This window comes from Typha latifolia, chromosome 12 (genome assembly GCF_019914945.1).
Source record: "Typha latifolia isolate L0001 chromosome 12, TyphaL0001v2, whole genome shotgun sequence".
Taxonomy (NCBI): Eukaryota; Viridiplantae; Streptophyta; class Magnoliopsida; order Poales; family Typhaceae; genus Typha; species Typha latifolia.
Window position 1 is genome coordinate 9,232,548 of NC_133097.1, and position 16,728 is coordinate 9,249,275.

The following is a 16,728-nucleotide window of genomic DNA, read 5'->3' on the forward strand; positions in this document are numbered from 1 at the left end:
TGCAAACAAGGTCCATTCATGATTTAGTATATCGAGTTAGTACTATTTTACTGTAAGGTATTAATTACTATTGTATTAGCGTCAGTAATCTAGTTTAACTCAGACACGGATGACGGATATCTAATCCGAGATACTACCATCCCTCTATTCTATTTCCTAACCGTACCCTTTGGATTCCCCCGCGAATAAATCCCACATCCCCAGATAAAGCCAATAAATCCTCTACTATCCGGACTCGTCGCCCCTGTTCTCGCGGGAGGAGTATCCAAGGCTTCCTGATTCCTCTCCACCCCCGCCCGCACGTGCCCACCCTCCCTGCCGCCCAATCACAGCACACCACGCCCACGTGCCCCACGGAAGCCTGAAGGCCAATCCGGTAAATTTAAAATTCGAATTATCCGGTTAATACGACGCCCTCGATAAGCACGAATTTTAAAGCCCTTTTCCCTCTTAAAATAATTCGAAACACCCATTCCCGCAATCCCCGGGGCTCGGCCCCGCTCTCTCCGCCGTCCGATTAGGCCCTGTGGGACTGCACCTAAATCTAGTCGCGGGAACCCAATGGGGTATCGCCACGTGGGCTTCTCGTCCCTTGGGGTTCTATTAACCGCAATTGATATTTGCTGGGAGGAACCCGAGGTTAAGCTAGCTGATTGGCTACAGAATGCGATGCAGGAGCTTAGCTTTGAAGCCAATAAAGGTCGCCAAATACCGATATGCAGGAATTTTCTACAACTGTCATCTGTAAACGATACGAAGAAAAGATAAAGAGTCGTACCCCTCGAGGGGTACTTTCTTATTGCAAAAGCTATGGCTGAAAAATTTGGCGCGCAGTTGTGAGAAATTCAAAAGGAAAACCCGCCGCATTCTCCCCATTTCTCTCGCTTCTCTCGCTTCCGCCCTCTCTCTTTCTCTTCCCCTCCTCTTCTCTCTCTCGTTTTTAGTTTTTCGAGTTTTAAAGATTTGTGTTTGTTTTCTTATTTGTGCTGGAAATAAGGTCGATGAGGTTGGTAGTTGTGGTCGGCGGTTGTGTTACTTGCTTTGTCGCTGTTTTAATTTTTCTGATTTGGTACTCATTTGTGTTCATGTCTGCAGGGGGGAAGAAGTGGAGCTGGTGATGGAGCTAGATCTTTGGTAAGTGCTTAATAGGTTTAGGAGCAGAATATTTGTTTTATTTATCAAATTCGTCGGTTTCCTTGAAAATTTGGTAGGGGTTTAATGGATTTGTTTTTTGCCCTTTTCCAATTTTTGTTTAGAGGAGATAATACTGTCAATGGCGTACAGGTATTTCATGCTAATATTAGGAAATATTTGGGCATAATGGTTAAGTTGAACTTTGTTCTGATACTTGTTAGATACTTTTTGTAAGTTTTTCTAAAAATATTTGCTCTGTTATTTTCTTTTCCCTAGATTTCTCATTCAGATATGTTCTATTCTCTGATTAGGGATGTATTCATTGCTATTGCTCCATTTGCATCATGGGGTCTTGATTCATGACCTATTATTCTATCTTGTGGAAATAAGTAGATTCAATTGGTAGTTAGTTAGAACAACTTTAAGTGATTCTAATCTTCCTTGTTTTGCCCTCGTAACGTTTTTTCATGACCCAATATCATTCTCTGATCTTTAACAAAGAGGAAGCTCATTGGTTAGTTTGGTCATCCACAGTAATAGCTGATGTATTGTCCCTCATTTGATCATCAGAGCATTTTGTTATCCGAATGTACTCCTTCGGTAGATATTAATGTACCTCTAGATGGCAGCATCAAATGAATGTTCTGATTAAAATTGATTAAAAAGTCGATTATCTTGTCCCCTTATGTTTTTAATTTTTAAAGCGGTCGTGCCTTTAATTTACAGATATTTATGGATTACCATTAGCCTAATTGCATATCATTAGCATCTTCAGCACTATCTGTATAGAATGTATAGATCATCTGATTCTTCATGATATGTTCTCAGATCTGGACTAATGTAGTCTTTTTGTTTGCGGTGTTTCTTGACTTAAAGCTCATAGGTTATATGGAAGAGTCGAATTTTAGCGACTTCAACAACATCTGATTTTATTGGGAAGGCTATTACATTTCTATGATTTCCAGACCCATGGCTTTCAAACAAAAGAAACGAGTGAAAAATACAAAGAACAAGTACCTGAAGCCTGGTCAACTTGCACAGCTACGGTATAGCAGGAGCACAAGCAGAGCTTGCACTGATATAGGCAAGAAAAGGATTTTGTTGGATTCAGAAGAGCCAAAAGTAGATATCCAGCCTCAGGGTGAGGCTGTCGTTCATAGTAGTACACCTGTTGTGTCTCCCATCAGAACCACTTTCCAGCCAATGATTGATGAGATTAAGCAGCAGAAATTACCCAAAACACCGAAAACACCTGAAGCGCTTGAATTTGATAGTCAATCAAGGCTTGAATCTCTTCCTATGGATGTTCTGGTATGCATAATTAGTCCTAAGAAGCACTAAACTGAATATATAGATGAAGCTTCCTAATTCTCACTTTTGACTGTTTAGTGCTATTGCATAAATGTTATACTGACTGTTCCATGATATCTTTTCCAAGGTTAAAATCCTGTGCCATTTGCACCATGACCAGTTAAGGGCTGTTTTTCATGTTTCTCAACGTATCCGAACTGCTGTAAGTAATACCTTTTCTTGTTCTATAAAATTTCTGATATGATTATATAGAAAACCTCTTGGCCTGGTCATCATATTTGACTTCTGCTTTTCCTTTGTCTCGTGAATTTGCTACCTTGTATTCTTCTTTCTAGTTTGCAACTATGCAATCTTCGAAGTAGTTAAGGTGCAGTTTTGATTCTGGTTTATCAGGTTTTAGTGGCAGACTAGTACAAACTAAGGCTAGCATAAGTGAATATTTGAGTAGTTTCTTATTAGTTAACTAGTATAACTGGTTTTCTGTGCCTTTTGGATAAAACTTAGTTGATAAAATTCATACCAGGTCATTCTGGCCAGGCAACTCCATTTCAACTACACCACTCCAGATCGATCCAGACAGGAGATGCTTAGAACAAAGACACCTCTTCCAACAGAGCATTGGCCTTTTGTAATGTATGGCAAATGAACATTTCGCTCATGAGAATTTTAGTACAGCAGTTACTTCTCTCAATTTTTTTAATACTCTTAATAATCCCAGAAAGGGAGAAGGGAAAGGTATCTGGGGATCAAGCCCTCACACCCCGAAAGCTCCAAGACACGCTCCTCGCCCTTCTCGTCTTCACTTGATGGATATGAAACAAATTGCAGCTGTTCTTTTCCAGGAATCCTCATTGCCTTCAAGGCGTATGAAGCCGCCAGGATTGCCAAGACCCGTTTTTAAAGCTTTGGCTTCCACTAGAGCTTTATTCTATGAAGATGAGCTTTGCCAAGCAGTGGCACAAAATAAGCTTCTCTGAAGATCTTAGCATCAGACTCTTTTGTTCATGCTCCCCTATATGTATATGCCTTCTATCTCTTGCTCAGTGTCTAGTATAGGATTGCAGGTTTTGCAACCTGCAACTGCTACTTTAGGTGTTAGTAAAAGATCCATCCTAGATGGCATTTAGACATGGAATTGTCAGCTTATAACAAGTTTGGTTAAAGGTATAAAGTTTTGCTCAGCTGGTTGTGTGTATAGTACTCTCTATATATTTACTCTCATCAAATTTTGTCCTTCCAATATGTAATATATAGATATATAGCTTTGTTTGCATACATAATTAAGAATAGTATGTTAGCTATTAATTCTTTAAATTCTCCTATCTCTTCATCTTGTTGTTATGTAGTGGACTTATATAAAAATCCAACAAGTTGATGCTGAAACGTGGGTAGGCAAAGTGGGGTTCCACCAACTTCGGGCCCATGATTTCTTTTGAAAATTAGTGAAGTTATAACGACAAATAGGTGGAGGTATCTGCTTCATGCCACCATTCATGGATCCTAAACTTACACGTTAGTGGTCCAAATGAATTTTTTTGGTCATATAAACTAGGGAAATTTTCAAATAACTGCCTATATTTTTTTGTTTTCTAATTAACACTATATTTGAGGATTTTGTAACCAAACCTTCAGTTTTATTCTATATAGTTCTTTTCAATTAAGAAATATTCTGTTAGAATACTAAATAGGTAATATCTACAATATCTAAATTACAATATCCTTAAAGATATTAATTAGAAAATAATAAAAATATAGGCTGTTATTTGAAATTTTTCTTTAAACTAAGTTCACTAAAATACCTATAAAAGAAAGAAAGAACGAATCAGTTCAAAGAGCTCAAAATAATATTAAAATTTAGGTGGTAGTGATGTGCAAAAAAAGGGTCAATTGAAAAGGCTTTAAAAATAATGTAATAGTTATCGGATCTAGTGCTACTAATGTCATGGACCGGATCCGAATCCGAAAGTGTCAACGCAGCCCCCACTCAACTACCCTCTTTCGTTCTTCTTCTTCCTCCCATTCTCTTTTTTGACTCGTTTAACGCATCGACTTCTCTCTCTGAGCTTGAAATCCCTGGAAAGATCTCTAATGGAGAGACTTATCTCTTCCTTCTCCTCTAAAACCCACCTTCCCAAATCGCCCGTGATCCTTCCTCCTCGTCTCGCCGTAGTTGAAAGATCTAGTCTTTTGCGGCTCCAAAGATCCAGCCTTAGGCCATTGGGAGCTCAGTTATCCAAAGAAGAAGGCCCGCCACCTCTTATCGCGGCCTCTTCGTCGCGTACCCAAGGTTCACCGCTCGTATGGCCGGTGAAGAAGGCAGGGGAGGGAGTCCCAGGTGCCCAATTGGGTTCCGGGAGAGATTTGGCTTGCTTAGTCCTCCGAAAGGTGATTTTTTTTTTCTCTTTCTTGTGTTCTCTCTTGGTTCCTTTTAATTTCTTATAATGAGATGGGTGAGTCCTTATGGCTTGATCTAAATGATGGCTTGCAACTTTCTCTGGAAAAGTTGTAGTAATTGAGGTTTTTAAGGAAATTGACTTCCTATTTAATCATCACTATGGCGTTCTTGCCCTGTCACAAGACCAAATGTTGTTATGTGAGCAATTAGTTTCTGTTCCTTTTGTCAGTATGAAATGCATTCTCATGAATAAAACAGTAGTAGCAAACAATGACACATGTAAATCGTGTGTTTGATCTTTTGTTGTTTCTTTTCATTAAAATGTCTCTTTATAAAGCAACAAGAATGATTTCTAAATTATGCGCATGTAGTGACATTAGGGATGCATAACAAATATTGAACCAAAGAATTGCCCCAAAATTGAATTATTTACCCTGCACTATTATCTAGTACATGAGCTAATTGCAATTTTTCGTAGTCATGGATTTAAAAAGTAGCCTCATATTGATCATCTTATTCTTCAATTGTTAGTTTAAGTTTTGGCACTCATTTTCTTGGTAGTTCTGACACAAGCTACACTATCCATGTTTCAGGTTAATTCAGCTGCTTTTTTTGTCCTTATGATTATACTTGTTGCAACCACAGTCCAGCCTCTCATTGCCCTACCAGCTTATGCAGCAGTGCAGTCTGCAACTAAGGCTGGTGGAAGACTCGTCGGCGGAGAGTTAATAAGTAGTGCTTGGGCTGGCTTCTTCGCTGGCTGTTTACACACACTGTCAGGCCCTGACCATCTTGCTGCATTAGCTCCTTTATCAATTGGAAGGACGAGATTAGAGAGTGCTTTGGTGGGGGCCCTCTGGGGCTGTGGCCATGATGCAGGACAAGTTATTTTTGGATTACTATTTTTGCTACTCAAGGATCGTTTACACATTGAGATCATCCGAACATGGGGTACAAGAGTTGTTGGTCTAACTCTTCTTATCATTGGTGCTATGGGCATCAAGGAAGCTTCTGAGGTCCACACCCCTTGTGTAGCTATGGGGAATGGGGAGTATGATAGGAGCATTGTTGAATCTCTACAGACTGAACCTAGTGGAAAGAAAAAGATTGGATTTGCGACATTTGCCACAGGCATTGTGCATGGGCTTCAGCCGGATGCACTAGTGATGGTCTTGCCTGCTCTAGCTCTTCCGTCACGTTTAGCTGGTGCTGCTTTTCTAGGTATGTTTCTTGTCGGAACTGTGTTTGCAATGGGAAGTTACACAGTTTTCTTAGGTTCTTGTAGTCAGGCACTAAAAGAAAGGGTTCCTAGAATAACAGAGAAATTGACTTGGGCTGCTTCACTAGTAGCTATCTTCATGGGGATAGCAATTCTGGTTAGCCAGTTCCTTGGGTTTAGCCTGTACTGATACAAGATGTGCTTTTCTTTCCTTTTTTTTATAAAAAAATTAGTTTGAATATTCAACCAATGTTTTTCTTATAAAAAGTTTGAGAGAGATTTATGGTAGAAATCGGTTCTTCATATTGTATCAGCTTGCTCTTTAATTGGGTTTTGCCCTCGCAATCTAAATATCGACTAGATGAAAGTTCTGCTGTCTGTAGAGACTGCATGTTATTGGCTATGCTTTTAGTTTTTCAATAGTCGGCTAGAGGCTTGCATTCTGTGCAAGTTTTTATTCTGTGTTTTGCAGCATATAATCTCATTTTGGCACATCTTTACTATGGATTATTTCTCAGCTAAAACAAGGTGCATTAATTAATATGCTGACCAGGGGTCTGCAGATTGTTGGATTGAAGTGCATTCTTGGGGTTATGGTCATTGAAGGGTACTTATTTACTGGATATAGTCCCTAAATAGTAGTAAGATAAGAATATCATGCTTAATAAGAATTATCAAATCTACTACTGCCTTTTGTTCCCGTAATGTACTACTATGAAACCATCTTATCTTATAATAAAATTGGATAATTGATCTGACAGAGCCATATAAGGGCTCTCTTTTCCTTGATGAGTGTTTTGACATCTGCAAATCATTCTCCCAATTAGGTTGATATGAGGATGACAGGATGGTAAAATTGCATTGCATTCACTGGATACATATTAAGACAAGCTGATAAAATTGCAATGCATTCACTGGATACATATTAAGACAAACTGATAAAATTGCAATGCATTCACTGGATACATATTAAGACAAGCTAAAATTGACTGTACCAAAAACGATGACAGAGAGGACTTGTATCATATTTAAGTAGAACATACGAAGCTTGTGCAGCACCAATAAACTGGTGGGTAGTGTTTATTGCTTAGTTGAGTGCTGACCCATATCGCTGCATAAGTTTTCTTATCAAAATGTCATAAGCTCTTTCTGTAGGATGATATGTGTCCCAGAATACATACTTTGAAACATCTTCGCATGGGGGTGCAGTGATGCTATTGCAAGTTAGTGTGACTTCAAAGATCCCTGTGCCGCAACACCCTCTTGAGGTTACCTCAAATCCTGAAAGGGAAATTGGGAAGTTAAAATTTGCTAGAAGTTTATTCATGGCTATGTGATGACAGGGATCAAATCAAACATATTACCATAAGAAGAGGGGCGCTGTATCAGATCAAGAAAAGGTGTATACATATCAATGTAGACAATCTTTGATCCAGATAGTGTGTGATTAAGCCTTTCTATTTCCTTTGATAGTTCAGAATTCAATACGATGGCAGCTTGGTTGTAAGAAGTTACACATTCTCTCTCAAGCCCTCCTGCATTGGTTCTTTGTGATGGTAAACACCCTATAGGTGGTACTCCTACAACACCAATTTTTCGTGCACCTGATCTGTACAGTTTCTGTGCAATTGGACAAGAATAACAAGTGCCCAGTAATGTAAAGATACAAATTTTATTATAACAAAGGCATACTTATTGCTACTTGTGAGAGGTTTCTGTGCTATGATTGTACTTAGAGAGTAGTCAGTATGATATTTGATCTGGATGACCAGATAATAATTATGTTTCACTAGCATACTACATACAAGAGGCGAATATTTAGTGATTGTCTGTTTGATACTGAAATAAGAGTGCGCATAATTCTGTGCAGTCCCTTGATTCATTAGCATTAGTTCTTTGCACAGCTCAATAAAATATACTTTCGTTTACAGTTAAATAGTCCAATAAATTATCAAAATTAGGTGATATAGGTGTATCGAATGCCAGATATATCTTATTTCACTGATATGCAGTGATAGTGCTGAAGGAAATATCTCCATGTACTTAACACAGAGCAAGAATAGCTAAAAAATAAACCTATGACTTTAAAACAGATAGAGTAACAATTCAAATGTAAAAAGTTGATGTCTAAAGTTCTGTTCATGAGATTTTATCCTTTTACTTTACCTGGAAAAAACTTGAAGCTGATTGCACAACAAACTTGATGTACGACGCGAGGTCGTACTCTACTCTTCGAAATGGTGTAGTGAAGTATGTGTTTGCTAAATCATCAGTTCCTGTCATTACAATGTACATGCTTTTTGAGATGATATGAGCTGCTGTCTTCTCTCCTGCAATTGTCTTCAGCTTCTTCTTGTACTCTTCGAACATATTTAGTTGATCATCCAAAGTAAGAACTGACTGGAAGACAGATCACAATACTCCATGTAAGAATCACCAGTTTACAAGAACTTGGACTTTTGAGGAAAATTGAAGTTGTTACAGGTTACCATTAGTTGAGCTGTCAGAGGATCATATCCACAGGCACCAGAGGCAAAACTTACACCAGTCAGGAGATCCTTATCATCCAGTTGCGTCCCGAGGTAAGCCGGCACATATTCCTTTACTCCTAGTTGAGAAGCTGGAAGAAAATTTTCTTCTTTGTTAAGGAGAATAAAACATGCATCACATTCATTGTTGTTTTCATATGCAAGGTACTACTGCATAATGTTATGAATCTACAGTCTTTTACTAAACTCTTATTCTGAATCCTGAAACACTTAACCTATCATGTCGCCTGGTACTTTCCCATTGCTAAACCTTCCAGTCGCTTTATGACCTGCAAAGTCCTTTCCATAGGGAGGAAAGTTGCATTTGATCATTGTGTCGATTGCATTATTGTTTCCTGGATCCACAATGGAGTCTCCGAAGACGATGATCGCCGGAGGAACTGTTCGATTCGAGGGCTTGGATAGAACCTGATGAATTTCTAGGAGAAATATCATAAGAGAGAGTGCAGTGAATGCAGCTCTAACCAAGCATTTGCTACCCATGTTGGCACTTCCTGTGTTGTCTCCTTGAAATGGAATTTGGGCACTGGCTACTTGCTTGTCTATGAATTGCTGTGTTTTTTATATCACGATTGAAGGATGTTTAAAAACTTGTGGATTTTGTTTACTTTTCTTGAAAGATAGATATTGGATTCTCATATAAACTTGGAGTACTAGAAGCAAGACTAGGCATGTCTAGTGTTTGTTGATTGTAAACATTGGTAGGGCAATATAGACTAGAAATGGTTACATAGTTTAAACCAAGTATAAACATGTTAGGTGTTTGGTTAATGAGAAATTGAATGTCTTGCTTCTAAGGTTGTAACATAGAGACACAAATACGCCACACCCACCTTAATTAGGTGTTCAAGTCTTCACCTAACAAGACTACGCTTTGAATTATGAAGATTAACATGAATAATCCCCTGAATTGGTAAACATACCTATAATGTTTAGTACTAACCACTATAGTTTTAAAAGGTAGACGGGCAGACAAGTAATCATGTAGTGCCTAGAATTCAGAACAGTTAAAAAATAATATAAAAAAATAATAGTTAGCGAAGAAGTTCAAATAAATACCTATAATTTGAATAATATACTAATGTGTTCTTATTAAGAATCACAGTCACCTATTAGAATCTACTAATTCATCGGTCAACACGTACAATAATTTTAAATTTCATAATCAATATATATATATATATATATATATATATATATATATGATATGAGATGCTAAGACGGATATATATGCAAAACCTAAACAAAGCCTAGATATATTCTATCTAAGACAGAGGCGTTAAGGCAGAAGTTTTTTTAAATGAAATAATGGTACTAAGAGATCTTAATCTAATAAAAGGTTTGCTTAATTATAACCACGTCAACTATTATTAGACCAAGATCTCAATTTTTAGTTGGTAAATCTACAATTTGTTCACTATTTTTTACTATGTATCGGGATTCTCAAAACTATTATTAAATTTCCTATTTATTTATTTTAAAAAAAAAGTCACCCAAATATTCATTTCACACCCAAACTTTTTGGAGATTATGTTTGTGGCCCTTAATCATCTACTGCTCGCCACGTTGCACGAGAAGACACGTGGAATCCTCTACCACAGGCCATCCGCCGCGTGTCCATAACGATGTGGACAAGGGAAGTCTTCTTGGTAAGCGTCGTATAGAAGCGTCCAGATTTCAAACCTTTTTGCTCAATAGCTCGCCATTAAAGCAAGAAAGATATACTCACAGAATAAGAGCTTTAATCTCAAGCCAGTAGAGATGGGTGTGATGGGCTTCTTCTCCGAGCTGTGTTCACTTCCGGGACGTCACAAGAATCGCGAGAAACGCAAGCAGTTGCAGGTACGTACGAGTATATATATATATATATATATATATATCTTTTGATCGAGATCTTAATGTGTGAGTATTAATATTGCATGGATTAATTTAGACGGTGGAGATGAAGGTTAGAATAGACTGCGAAGGTTGCGAGCGTAAGATCAAGAAAGCACTCCAAGGCATGAAAGGTTTAATGAATCATTGATTGATTAATATATCTATGTAAATGATAATGGTAATAAGAGTTTGTAACAAGAATGATGATGATGACGACAGGGGTGAATACAGTGGAGATAGAGGCGAAGCAGCACAAGGTGGCGGTGACGGGATACGTGGAGGCGTCGAGGGTGATGAAGAGGTTGGCGCGGAAGACCGGGAAGAAGGTGGAGCCGTGGCCGTACGTGGCGTACGACGTCGTGGCGCACCCGTACGCCCCCGGGGCCTACGATAAGAAGGCGCCGCCGGGGTACGTGCGGAACGTCATCGTCGACCCCTCCGCCGCGCCGCTCGCGCGTGCGAGCTCGCTGGAGGAGAAGTACTCCTCTGCCTTCAGTGATGAGAACCCCAACGCCTGTGTCATCATGTGATACTATTCCCCTCCAGAACTATGTGTGTATATATAATAGTGTGTAAATTTTGTTGTTGTTGTTTGTATTTATGGGGAATTTTGTGGAGCTCTGCTCTGTGTAAGAATGGTGTAAAAGTTTCTACTCAATGAGATGAGGAAAATGGAGTTAAGAAATTTATTACAACAATCGCCAATGGGATGGCCATCAAATGGTAGAAGGGATTCGTGTTGGATGAGTAACAATATCAGTTTAACTGGCACTAGACCTGTTAAATTCTCACTTACTCTAAAAAAAACAAAACAATCAATCAAAAAGGAGAAGGAAGAGAAGTAAATAGTAAATAACAACTTTCTTGCAACAATCTGCGTTCTAAATCTTCATTATTCTTGGTGAGTCTCCAACAGCAGTTTCCATTCTCTGATACCACTCACCAATTTGAGTATTCTCCACCATATCTCTGCCAGATTTGAGGTAACGGATGGGTCTTAGAACTCCAAAGACAGCGAGATCCGCCAAGTTGGGTTTAGACCCACCTGGGTAAATGAATTAATATGAGAATTAGTACGTAGAATTCACAGGTAACGTAGCATTAGTAGTCACATACTAAGCTCAAGATCCAATATAGAGTACCAAGAAAATCTTTGCCGTCAAGAGCTTTCGTCCATGTTTCCGCAGCTTCATATAAGGCGGAACGTTCGTCAGTTATATTGTATTTCTTCTTTAGCTTCTTGGACACCATGTACATTGCAGCTGCTCCAGCATATTTTACTGTAAACCTCTCTGTAGTGCTAAAATTGCCTGCAGATGAAGACATAAGCTTGATTGAGATAATCATTTCAAGGCCTTTCTTAATTCTTATATCTGCAACTAAGTGACGTACTAGATAAATAGGAGAGATGAGGTCAAATGCATATAATTAACTATCTTCATGTGTCTATGCAGTTGCCTGATTGTTAGCAAAGATCCAACCTTTTTGGAGCTTTCGACTATAGTTTAAATTACTTTTCAAGCTCTCCCGTAGAAGTTCAGATTTAATGCTTCTTTTTCCTCTAGCCAACCTATTCTTCTCTCCTTATTCATAATCTCAAGGGTATTTCTATGTTGAGCATAGTTTAGTTTGCACGCATTTTGCCTTGCTGGGGACTTAAATAAAAAAAGCTAAGCGAAGAGTAGCAAGTTTATTTAAATAACATAAAAAGTTCTAGTTATACTTTTGTTTGCTAGGAAAAATTTATTACTAAACTAATGGTTTCCACTTGAAGGAGTTATTGAAGCAGGACTAGAAAAATGTGAAATTTTGTATATAGGTTTCTTTTTTTATGCTCCCTGTCAGATCATTAGCCATTGTCAGAGATCCAGTATGCAATTGTTTTGGAAGCTCTAACAAATAACACAAAAATTCAATGAATTCTCGAGTCTTGGTGAGATTTGTCTAGCTCCAACCTATACCTGAATAGCAGGATATCGCTTTTCATATATAAAACTATTACTAGCACATGACAAATAGATTCCTCATTCCTTCCATGATGCAAGCTAGATCATTGCAAATATCATAGTTGATGTTATTCTTGCAATTTCAAATGGTGTTAGTGTTTGCCTTAATCAGTTTCAAGCACTACATTTATATAGTATGTGAGCATATAAAAATGAGTACATTCACAAATGAAGAAGAAAAAGGTAAACAACTTGAAAATAGGAGCTGAATTATTCATATAGGAAATGAGAACATTGATAGTTAAGAAGCTTACCATGTTTAGCTATGTAATCAAAAGACTCCAGAGCCTCTGAAGTTGTTCGGTATATGTTCGGTGATAAGATATGCACAAGGTGATCATCAACCCACCTGAACACAGAGAAAACTTTTGCCTATCAAATCATTTGAGTACAGAAGGGTCTGAGACCATTAATATGAACCTAGAACTACCAATTACAAGCTTTTGAGTGCGTTGAAGCTTCAAATAGAACATTAGTTAGTATCCAATCTGGAAAGATATGGCTTGCTCGCAATTGGCATATAGATAAATTTGAAAAGACAAAAATATGAAAGATTAACATGACAATTGCTACCTCATCTATCTAAAGAAATAACTACGAAACAAGTCTAACATGATAATTGTACCTGCGCCACTTTGCCTCTTCTTCATCAACAGAATTATCAGGGTTAATCCTTTGCTCTAAGTTGTTAATTATTTCTGCAAAGAAAACCAATGAGTTGTGATGATAGTCAAAGAAACCTAAACTAATATATCCAATAACTAACAAGAATATAACACTTCTTACTAAAAAGTTTGTGAAAATTAAACTCGATGGTAAAAACAATGAACAATTACCAGATGAATCGACCAACTGTTCACCATCCACAACCAATATAGGAACCTTCTTGTAATCAGACCATTTGATCTCTTTTTTACTTATGGGGTTGACCTCCACAACTTTGTATGGTATATCATGATAATCCAAAAATGCTGGAACAAGACAAATATGAAATAAATAAGTTTACATAATTAAACAAATTAAGATCGCAACTATCAACCTCCACAAGTTGTATCAAAGTTTTGTGCACAAGACTTTCACCAAACAAACCAGTTATATGATACAAATCATACTTATTAAGCACCACAGAGACAAAAATGTAAGCTTGTATGCTGTGGTTTCCTCTAACTCTCTGGAACACTCCCAATTGACTTTTTTTCATATTATTGCCTAAACAATCAATTCCAGAATAAAGCTAGGAGTCTCGAAATCACCAAATATTGGGGAAAAAGAATCTAGTTGTGATCCATCTAAGTTGAATCAGAACTGAAGCTTCCAAATCTTGGTCAACACACCCGTCACTCGGGTCAAGGATCGAAGAAGCGAAGATTACCTCTGACCTTGTTACAGAAAGGACAGGCTTCGTACTGGTAGAGTACGACGTCCTTAGGGAGGAGATCCGGCGAAGCAGGCGGCTCCTTCGCCTCTGCCACCGCAGCCGCCGTCACCAGGGTCAACGACAAGGAGATAGCTCCTGCGATCTCGACGACGCCCGATCTTCCCGACGCCGCCGGAGCGTTTGGGAGCCACCAACTCCATCGTGGGGACGTCGCGGCGGCGGTGCTGCCGCTCAAAGCGACAGGCCGCAGGATCCTCCGGTCCACCGCCGCCACGGGAGAAGAAGTAAGGAGAGCTCGGTCGAGGAGGGAGCGGGAGATGAAACTCTGAGCTCTTCTCATTCTCTCCTCCTTCCGCTCTCTCTCTCGCTCGCGAAGTCTCGAAAAAGAGAGGATTTTTTTTTAATATTTTTATTTGGCTAAACCCCTTTAGAGTTCCCACTTGATTCTGGATTTAATATTTATCGGAATGGGTGTTCTCGGAAACTTATTCAGATAAATATTTTGATGGACAACCTATTTCAGTAATTATTTTGCGCGAGCGAAATAAGACCAATCTATCTGTAGGAGGAAAAAAACCGTACTTGGGAGAAGCCAATTCTAGAGTAGAGATGGTGAGAGGAAGCCGATTTCTCCTTAAAGAAGCCGGCGACGTCAGCAAAGCGATCTCCGACTTCTTAGTCTGCCCTCTGTCTAAGCAACCGTTGAGGTCTTCTCGTCTCTTCTACATATCAGCAGGCATTTAGAATATTTATGGGAAGAATGAGTCCATCTTCTCTCTTTTTTTCTACAGGTATTGCCATGAATCGAAAGCCCTAGTGAGCGACAGCATTGGAGTATCTTTCCCCGTGAGTTCATGCCCTTCCTGTAGTTGGTTACTTGTGATATATGCGTTCTTCTCCTTTGCATGTTAGATGTATGACGAAATGTTCAACTTGGGTTTTGGAATAAGCAAATTGGATCTGTAGATTAGTATTCTTGGCATTGTGAGTAATTCTTTCTCGCCCATTTGATTGAATATCTGGCATGCCTGAAGTGACCGGGTACTCAATTAGCTTCAATTTGGGGAAGTTATTCCTTTTATTGTGCATCTGGTACTCAGTTAAGTAAATCCAGTTAAAATCCATTCTAGATAGGGTAAATTTGAGCATGGCCTTATTTGATAATGCAGATCGCCTGCGTCATTGAGTGGGAAAAGGTATCTTAGGTGAATACCAAATAGAAGGAAAATGATGTGGTGAGTGGAAGTAGACATGGCGTAAAAACTGATTAGCGGCAAGGATATTCTTCATGCAGTTTCTGAAAACTAAAGTACAGCAAAAATTGGAAAGACAGATAAGAATATCAAAGCAATTCCTTCAATCACAAAAATTGGATCATAGGCTAACCTCATTGTAGCTACTGACGCCGACTTCTATGTGTGTCTGATCATGTTTGTGATATACAATTATCCCCATTCTTCCATTACTGATCCTAGTTTTGCAAGTCACTTGGTCATTTGAAAACACACGTGCTTTATTATCTTCTACCATCTATGATGTGATAATTCTTGTGAGTGTGAGCCATTGAGGGAGCTGGGAGCTTTTGGCTTGGTAGTATATATCATCTTAACATGCAGGTCTGATGTTAGTAACACCAGATGTTGTATAACCAGTAAATAAATTTTTACAGTTGTCCATCACTTAAAATAAATCCTGTTTCGGGTATTTATCTGATCTGTTATTTAATTGATCCATTTGTTTGCAAATTATCCTCCCTTCAGATTGTTGACGGAATTCCTTGTTTGGTGCCAAAGGATGGCAAGTTGCTTGAGGACCAAGACAAAGCAAAAAGTGAAGAAGTTGCTGATCAATCCGTTGTGGACAGTGAAAAGTGATTCCTAATAGACATTCAAGGTCTCCTACTTGGTGGTGTTGGAAATTGCTATCAGGTGCAACATTCAACAGGGACTCTTTCAGCACTTAAAACCCTATGTATCTTCTGTTGGTCACTTGATTGCAATGTAGCTACTTTTAACTTGTGATTTATTGTAGTGTGTTATTTTTTATATGGTGAAATAAGAATAAATCGATGGAACAAAATGAGTAAGTATCATTCAGGTGTATGAACATTATTCCCCTTAAAATTTTAGCAACAAAGGTTCTGTACTGGATGGATTCAGGAAACTGTGCTTCATTTCTCCTTAGATACATTCATAATGATCTAAAAAATCATCTTTTTCTCTTAATCTCTTTCTCTCTATTTTTTAATTCAAAATCAGAACATTTGTTTTAGGAAACAGCTTTTCTTCGTGTGTACGTGTGCGTGTGCGTGTGTGCGCGCGCGTTGCTGACTACTGGATTAATATCAATCTTTGCTAATATTCTTGCATTGGATTGATGTTACTACTTGGCCTTTCCTGATTAATTTGATTCCTTAAACTCAAAGTAACTGGAATATTGGAAAACAAAAGTCTATAATTTGTTATTGAAGCAATTGATAACCTGAACTACTCTATCTGACCGTACTGCTGTAGCTAGCACAACAACTTCCATTTATTCTATCAGATAGAGATAAGAAAAGATTCCTGTCCTCTTGTGCTTGCTTTTATTTCTGAGCAAATGTTCACTTACCTAATACTGTTAGCATTACCCTTTTTTTTTTTTTTTGCAAACATGTTACTTTTTATTTTTTTTATGCAAACATGTTACTTAAAAAAGTGGTTTTCGGTGGTAATTTTGCAAAGAGACCCTACTAAAAAGCCATCTGTTATTTAGTGTAGTTTTGTAATGTCAGCACTTGATCAGCTTTTGGCATTCCAAGCAAAATTCCAACATAAAGAAAGAAAGAAAAGACTTGGTTTTAGGTGTACCTTCCAACA

At 38.3% G+C, this 16,728-nt stretch overlaps 6 protein-coding genes across 7 annotated transcripts; 4 read left to right on the plus strand and 2 right to left on the minus strand.

Moving 5' to 3' along the window:
• The first annotated feature begins 798 nt into the window (after positions 1 to 798).
• Positions 799 to 3,640, plus strand: LOC140798962 (F-box protein At4g35930). 2 transcript variants are annotated; one of them, XM_073153053.1, is made up of 6 exons: positions 799 to 1,006; positions 1,096 to 1,134; positions 2,011 to 2,445; positions 2,573 to 2,647; positions 2,969 to 3,078; positions 3,164 to 3,640. In XM_073153053.1, exons 3-6 carry the CDS (start codon positions 2,089 to 2,091, stop codon positions 3,420 to 3,422), a joined length of 801 nt encoding a protein of 266 aa, XP_073009154.1. In that variant the 5' UTR covers positions 799 to 1,006; positions 1,096 to 1,134; positions 2,011 to 2,088; the 3' UTR covers positions 3,423 to 3,640. The 2 variants fall into 2 exon arrangements, with proteins under 2 accessions (XP_073009154.1, XP_073009155.1); XM_073153054.1 differs by having other exon boundaries at positions 997 to 1,019.
• An 811-nt stretch (positions 3,641 to 4,451) lies between these two features.
• Positions 4,452 to 6,426, plus strand: LOC140798768 (chloroplast protein FOR GROWTH AND FERTILITY 2-like). The gene is made up of 2 exons (XM_073152803.1): positions 4,452 to 4,830; positions 5,434 to 6,426. The coding sequence occupies exons 1-2, from the start codon at positions 4,534 to 4,536 to the stop codon at positions 6,247 to 6,249; spliced, it is 1,113 nt and encodes a 370-aa protein (XP_073008904.1). The 5' UTR covers positions 4,452 to 4,533; the 3' UTR covers positions 6,250 to 6,426.
• A 514-nt stretch (positions 6,427 to 6,940) lies between these two features.
• Positions 6,941 to 9,159, minus strand: LOC140798769 (GDSL esterase/lipase EXL3-like). The gene is made up of 5 exons (XM_073152804.1): positions 8,824 to 9,159; positions 8,549 to 8,679; positions 8,226 to 8,459; positions 7,424 to 7,679; positions 6,941 to 7,340 (listed from the first exon to the last, which is right to left on the minus strand). The coding sequence occupies exons 1-5, from the start codon at positions 9,089 to 9,091 to the stop codon at positions 7,147 to 7,149; spliced, it is 1,083 nt and encodes a 360-aa protein (XP_073008905.1). The 5' UTR covers positions 9,092 to 9,159; the 3' UTR covers positions 6,941 to 7,146.
• A 1,001-nt stretch (positions 9,160 to 10,160) lies between these two features.
• On the plus strand, positions 10,161 to 11,175 carry LOC140798399 (heavy metal-associated isoprenylated plant protein 27-like). Its single transcript, XM_073152207.1, has 4 exons — positions 10,161 to 10,257; positions 10,340 to 10,450; positions 10,542 to 10,617; positions 10,706 to 11,175. Exons 1-4 carry the CDS (start codon positions 10,234 to 10,236, stop codon positions 11,014 to 11,016), a joined length of 522 nt encoding a protein of 173 aa, XP_073008308.1. The 5' UTR covers positions 10,161 to 10,233; the 3' UTR covers positions 11,017 to 11,175.
• On the minus strand, positions 11,150 to 14,280 carry LOC140798398 (uncharacterized). Its single transcript, XM_073152206.1, has 6 exons — positions 13,865 to 14,280; positions 13,329 to 13,463; positions 13,118 to 13,190; positions 12,747 to 12,841; positions 11,629 to 11,796; positions 11,150 to 11,531 (listed from the first exon to the last, which is right to left on the minus strand). Exons 1-6 carry the CDS (start codon positions 14,208 to 14,210, stop codon positions 11,368 to 11,370), a joined length of 981 nt encoding a protein of 326 aa, XP_073008307.1. The 5' UTR covers positions 14,211 to 14,280; the 3' UTR covers positions 11,150 to 11,367.
• Positions 14,281 to 14,397: 117 nt separating this feature from the next.
• On the plus strand, positions 14,398 to 15,949 carry LOC140798971 (uncharacterized). The gene is made up of 3 exons (XM_073153064.1): positions 14,398 to 14,577; positions 14,662 to 14,716; positions 15,631 to 15,949. Exons 1-3 carry the CDS (start codon positions 14,480 to 14,482, stop codon positions 15,742 to 15,744), a joined length of 267 nt encoding a protein of 88 aa, XP_073009165.1. The 5' UTR covers positions 14,398 to 14,479; the 3' UTR covers positions 15,745 to 15,949.
• The last annotated feature ends 779 nt before the right edge of the window (positions 15,950 to 16,728 follow it).

What these genes read in the sequence shown, in the direction of transcription:
- LOC140798962 (XM_073153053.1), top strand. Translation starts at nt 2,089, where the DNA reads ATGATTTCCAGACCCATGGCTTTCAAACAAAAGAAACGAGTGAAAAAT. An exon ending in CTCAACGTATCCGAACTGCT is followed by an intron (nt 2,648 to 2,968) that starts GTAAGTAATACC and finishes AATTCATACCAG; the next exon opens with GTCATTCTGGCCAGGCAACT. An exon ending in GAGCATTGGCCTTTTGTAAT is followed by an intron (nt 3,079 to 3,163) that starts GTATGGCAAATG and finishes TAATAATCCCAG; the next exon opens with AAAGGGAGAAGGGAAAGGTA.
- LOC140798768 (XM_073152803.1), top strand. Translation starts at nt 4,534, where the DNA reads ATGGAGAGACTTATCTCTTCCTTCTCCTCTAAAACCCACCTTCCCAAA. An exon ending in CTTGCTTAGTCCTCCGAAAG is followed by an intron (nt 4,831 to 5,433) that starts GTGATTTTTTTT and finishes TCCATGTTTCAG; the next exon opens with GTTAATTCAGCTGCTTTTTT.
- LOC140798769 (XM_073152804.1), bottom strand. Translation starts at nt 9,091, where the DNA reads ATGGGTAGCAAATGCTTGGTTAGAGCTGCATTCACTGCACTCTCTCTT. An exon ending in AGTACCAGGCGACATGATAG is followed by an intron (nt 8,680 to 8,823) that starts GTTAAGTGTTTC and finishes ATTTTCTTCCAG; the next exon opens with CTTCTCAACTAGGAGTAAAG. An exon ending in CTCTGACAGCTCAACTAATG is followed by an intron (nt 8,460 to 8,548) that starts GTAACCTGTAAC and finishes TCTGTCTTCCAG; the next exon opens with TCAGTTCTTACTTTGGATGA.
- LOC140798399 (XM_073152207.1), top strand. Translation starts at nt 10,234, where the DNA reads ATGTGGACAAGGGAAGTCTTCTTG. An exon ending in GGACAAGGGAAGTCTTCTTG is followed by an intron (nt 10,258 to 10,339) that starts GTAAGCGTCGTA and finishes ATATACTCACAG; the next exon opens with AATAAGAGCTTTAATCTCAA. An exon ending in AGAAACGCAAGCAGTTGCAG is followed by an intron (nt 10,451 to 10,541) that starts GTACGTACGAGT and finishes GGATTAATTTAG; the next exon opens with ACGGTGGAGATGAAGGTTAG.
- LOC140798398 (XM_073152206.1), bottom strand. Translation starts at nt 14,210, where the DNA reads ATGAGAAGAGCTCAGAGTTTCATCTCCCGCTCCCTCCTCGACCGAGCT. An exon ending in ACAGTTGGTCGATTCATCTG is followed by an intron (nt 13,191 to 13,328) that starts GTAATTGTTCAT and finishes TTTTCTTTGCAG; the next exon opens with AAATAATTAACAACTTAGAG. An exon ending in GAAGAGGCAAAGTGGCGCAG is followed by an intron (nt 12,842 to 13,117) that starts GTACAATTATCA and finishes CTCTGTGTTCAG; the next exon opens with GTGGGTTGATGATCACCTTG.
- LOC140798971 (XM_073153064.1), top strand. Translation starts at nt 14,480, where the DNA reads ATGGTGAGAGGAAGCCGATTTCTCCTTAAAGAAGCCGGCGACGTCAGC. An exon ending in CTGTCTAAGCAACCGTTGAG is followed by an intron (nt 14,578 to 14,661) that starts GTCTTCTCGTCT and finishes TTTTTTCTACAG; the next exon opens with GTATTGCCATGAATCGAAAG. An exon ending in GCATTGGAGTATCTTTCCCC is followed by an intron (nt 14,717 to 15,630) that starts GTGAGTTCATGC and finishes TCCTCCCTTCAG; the next exon opens with ATTGTTGACGGAATTCCTTG.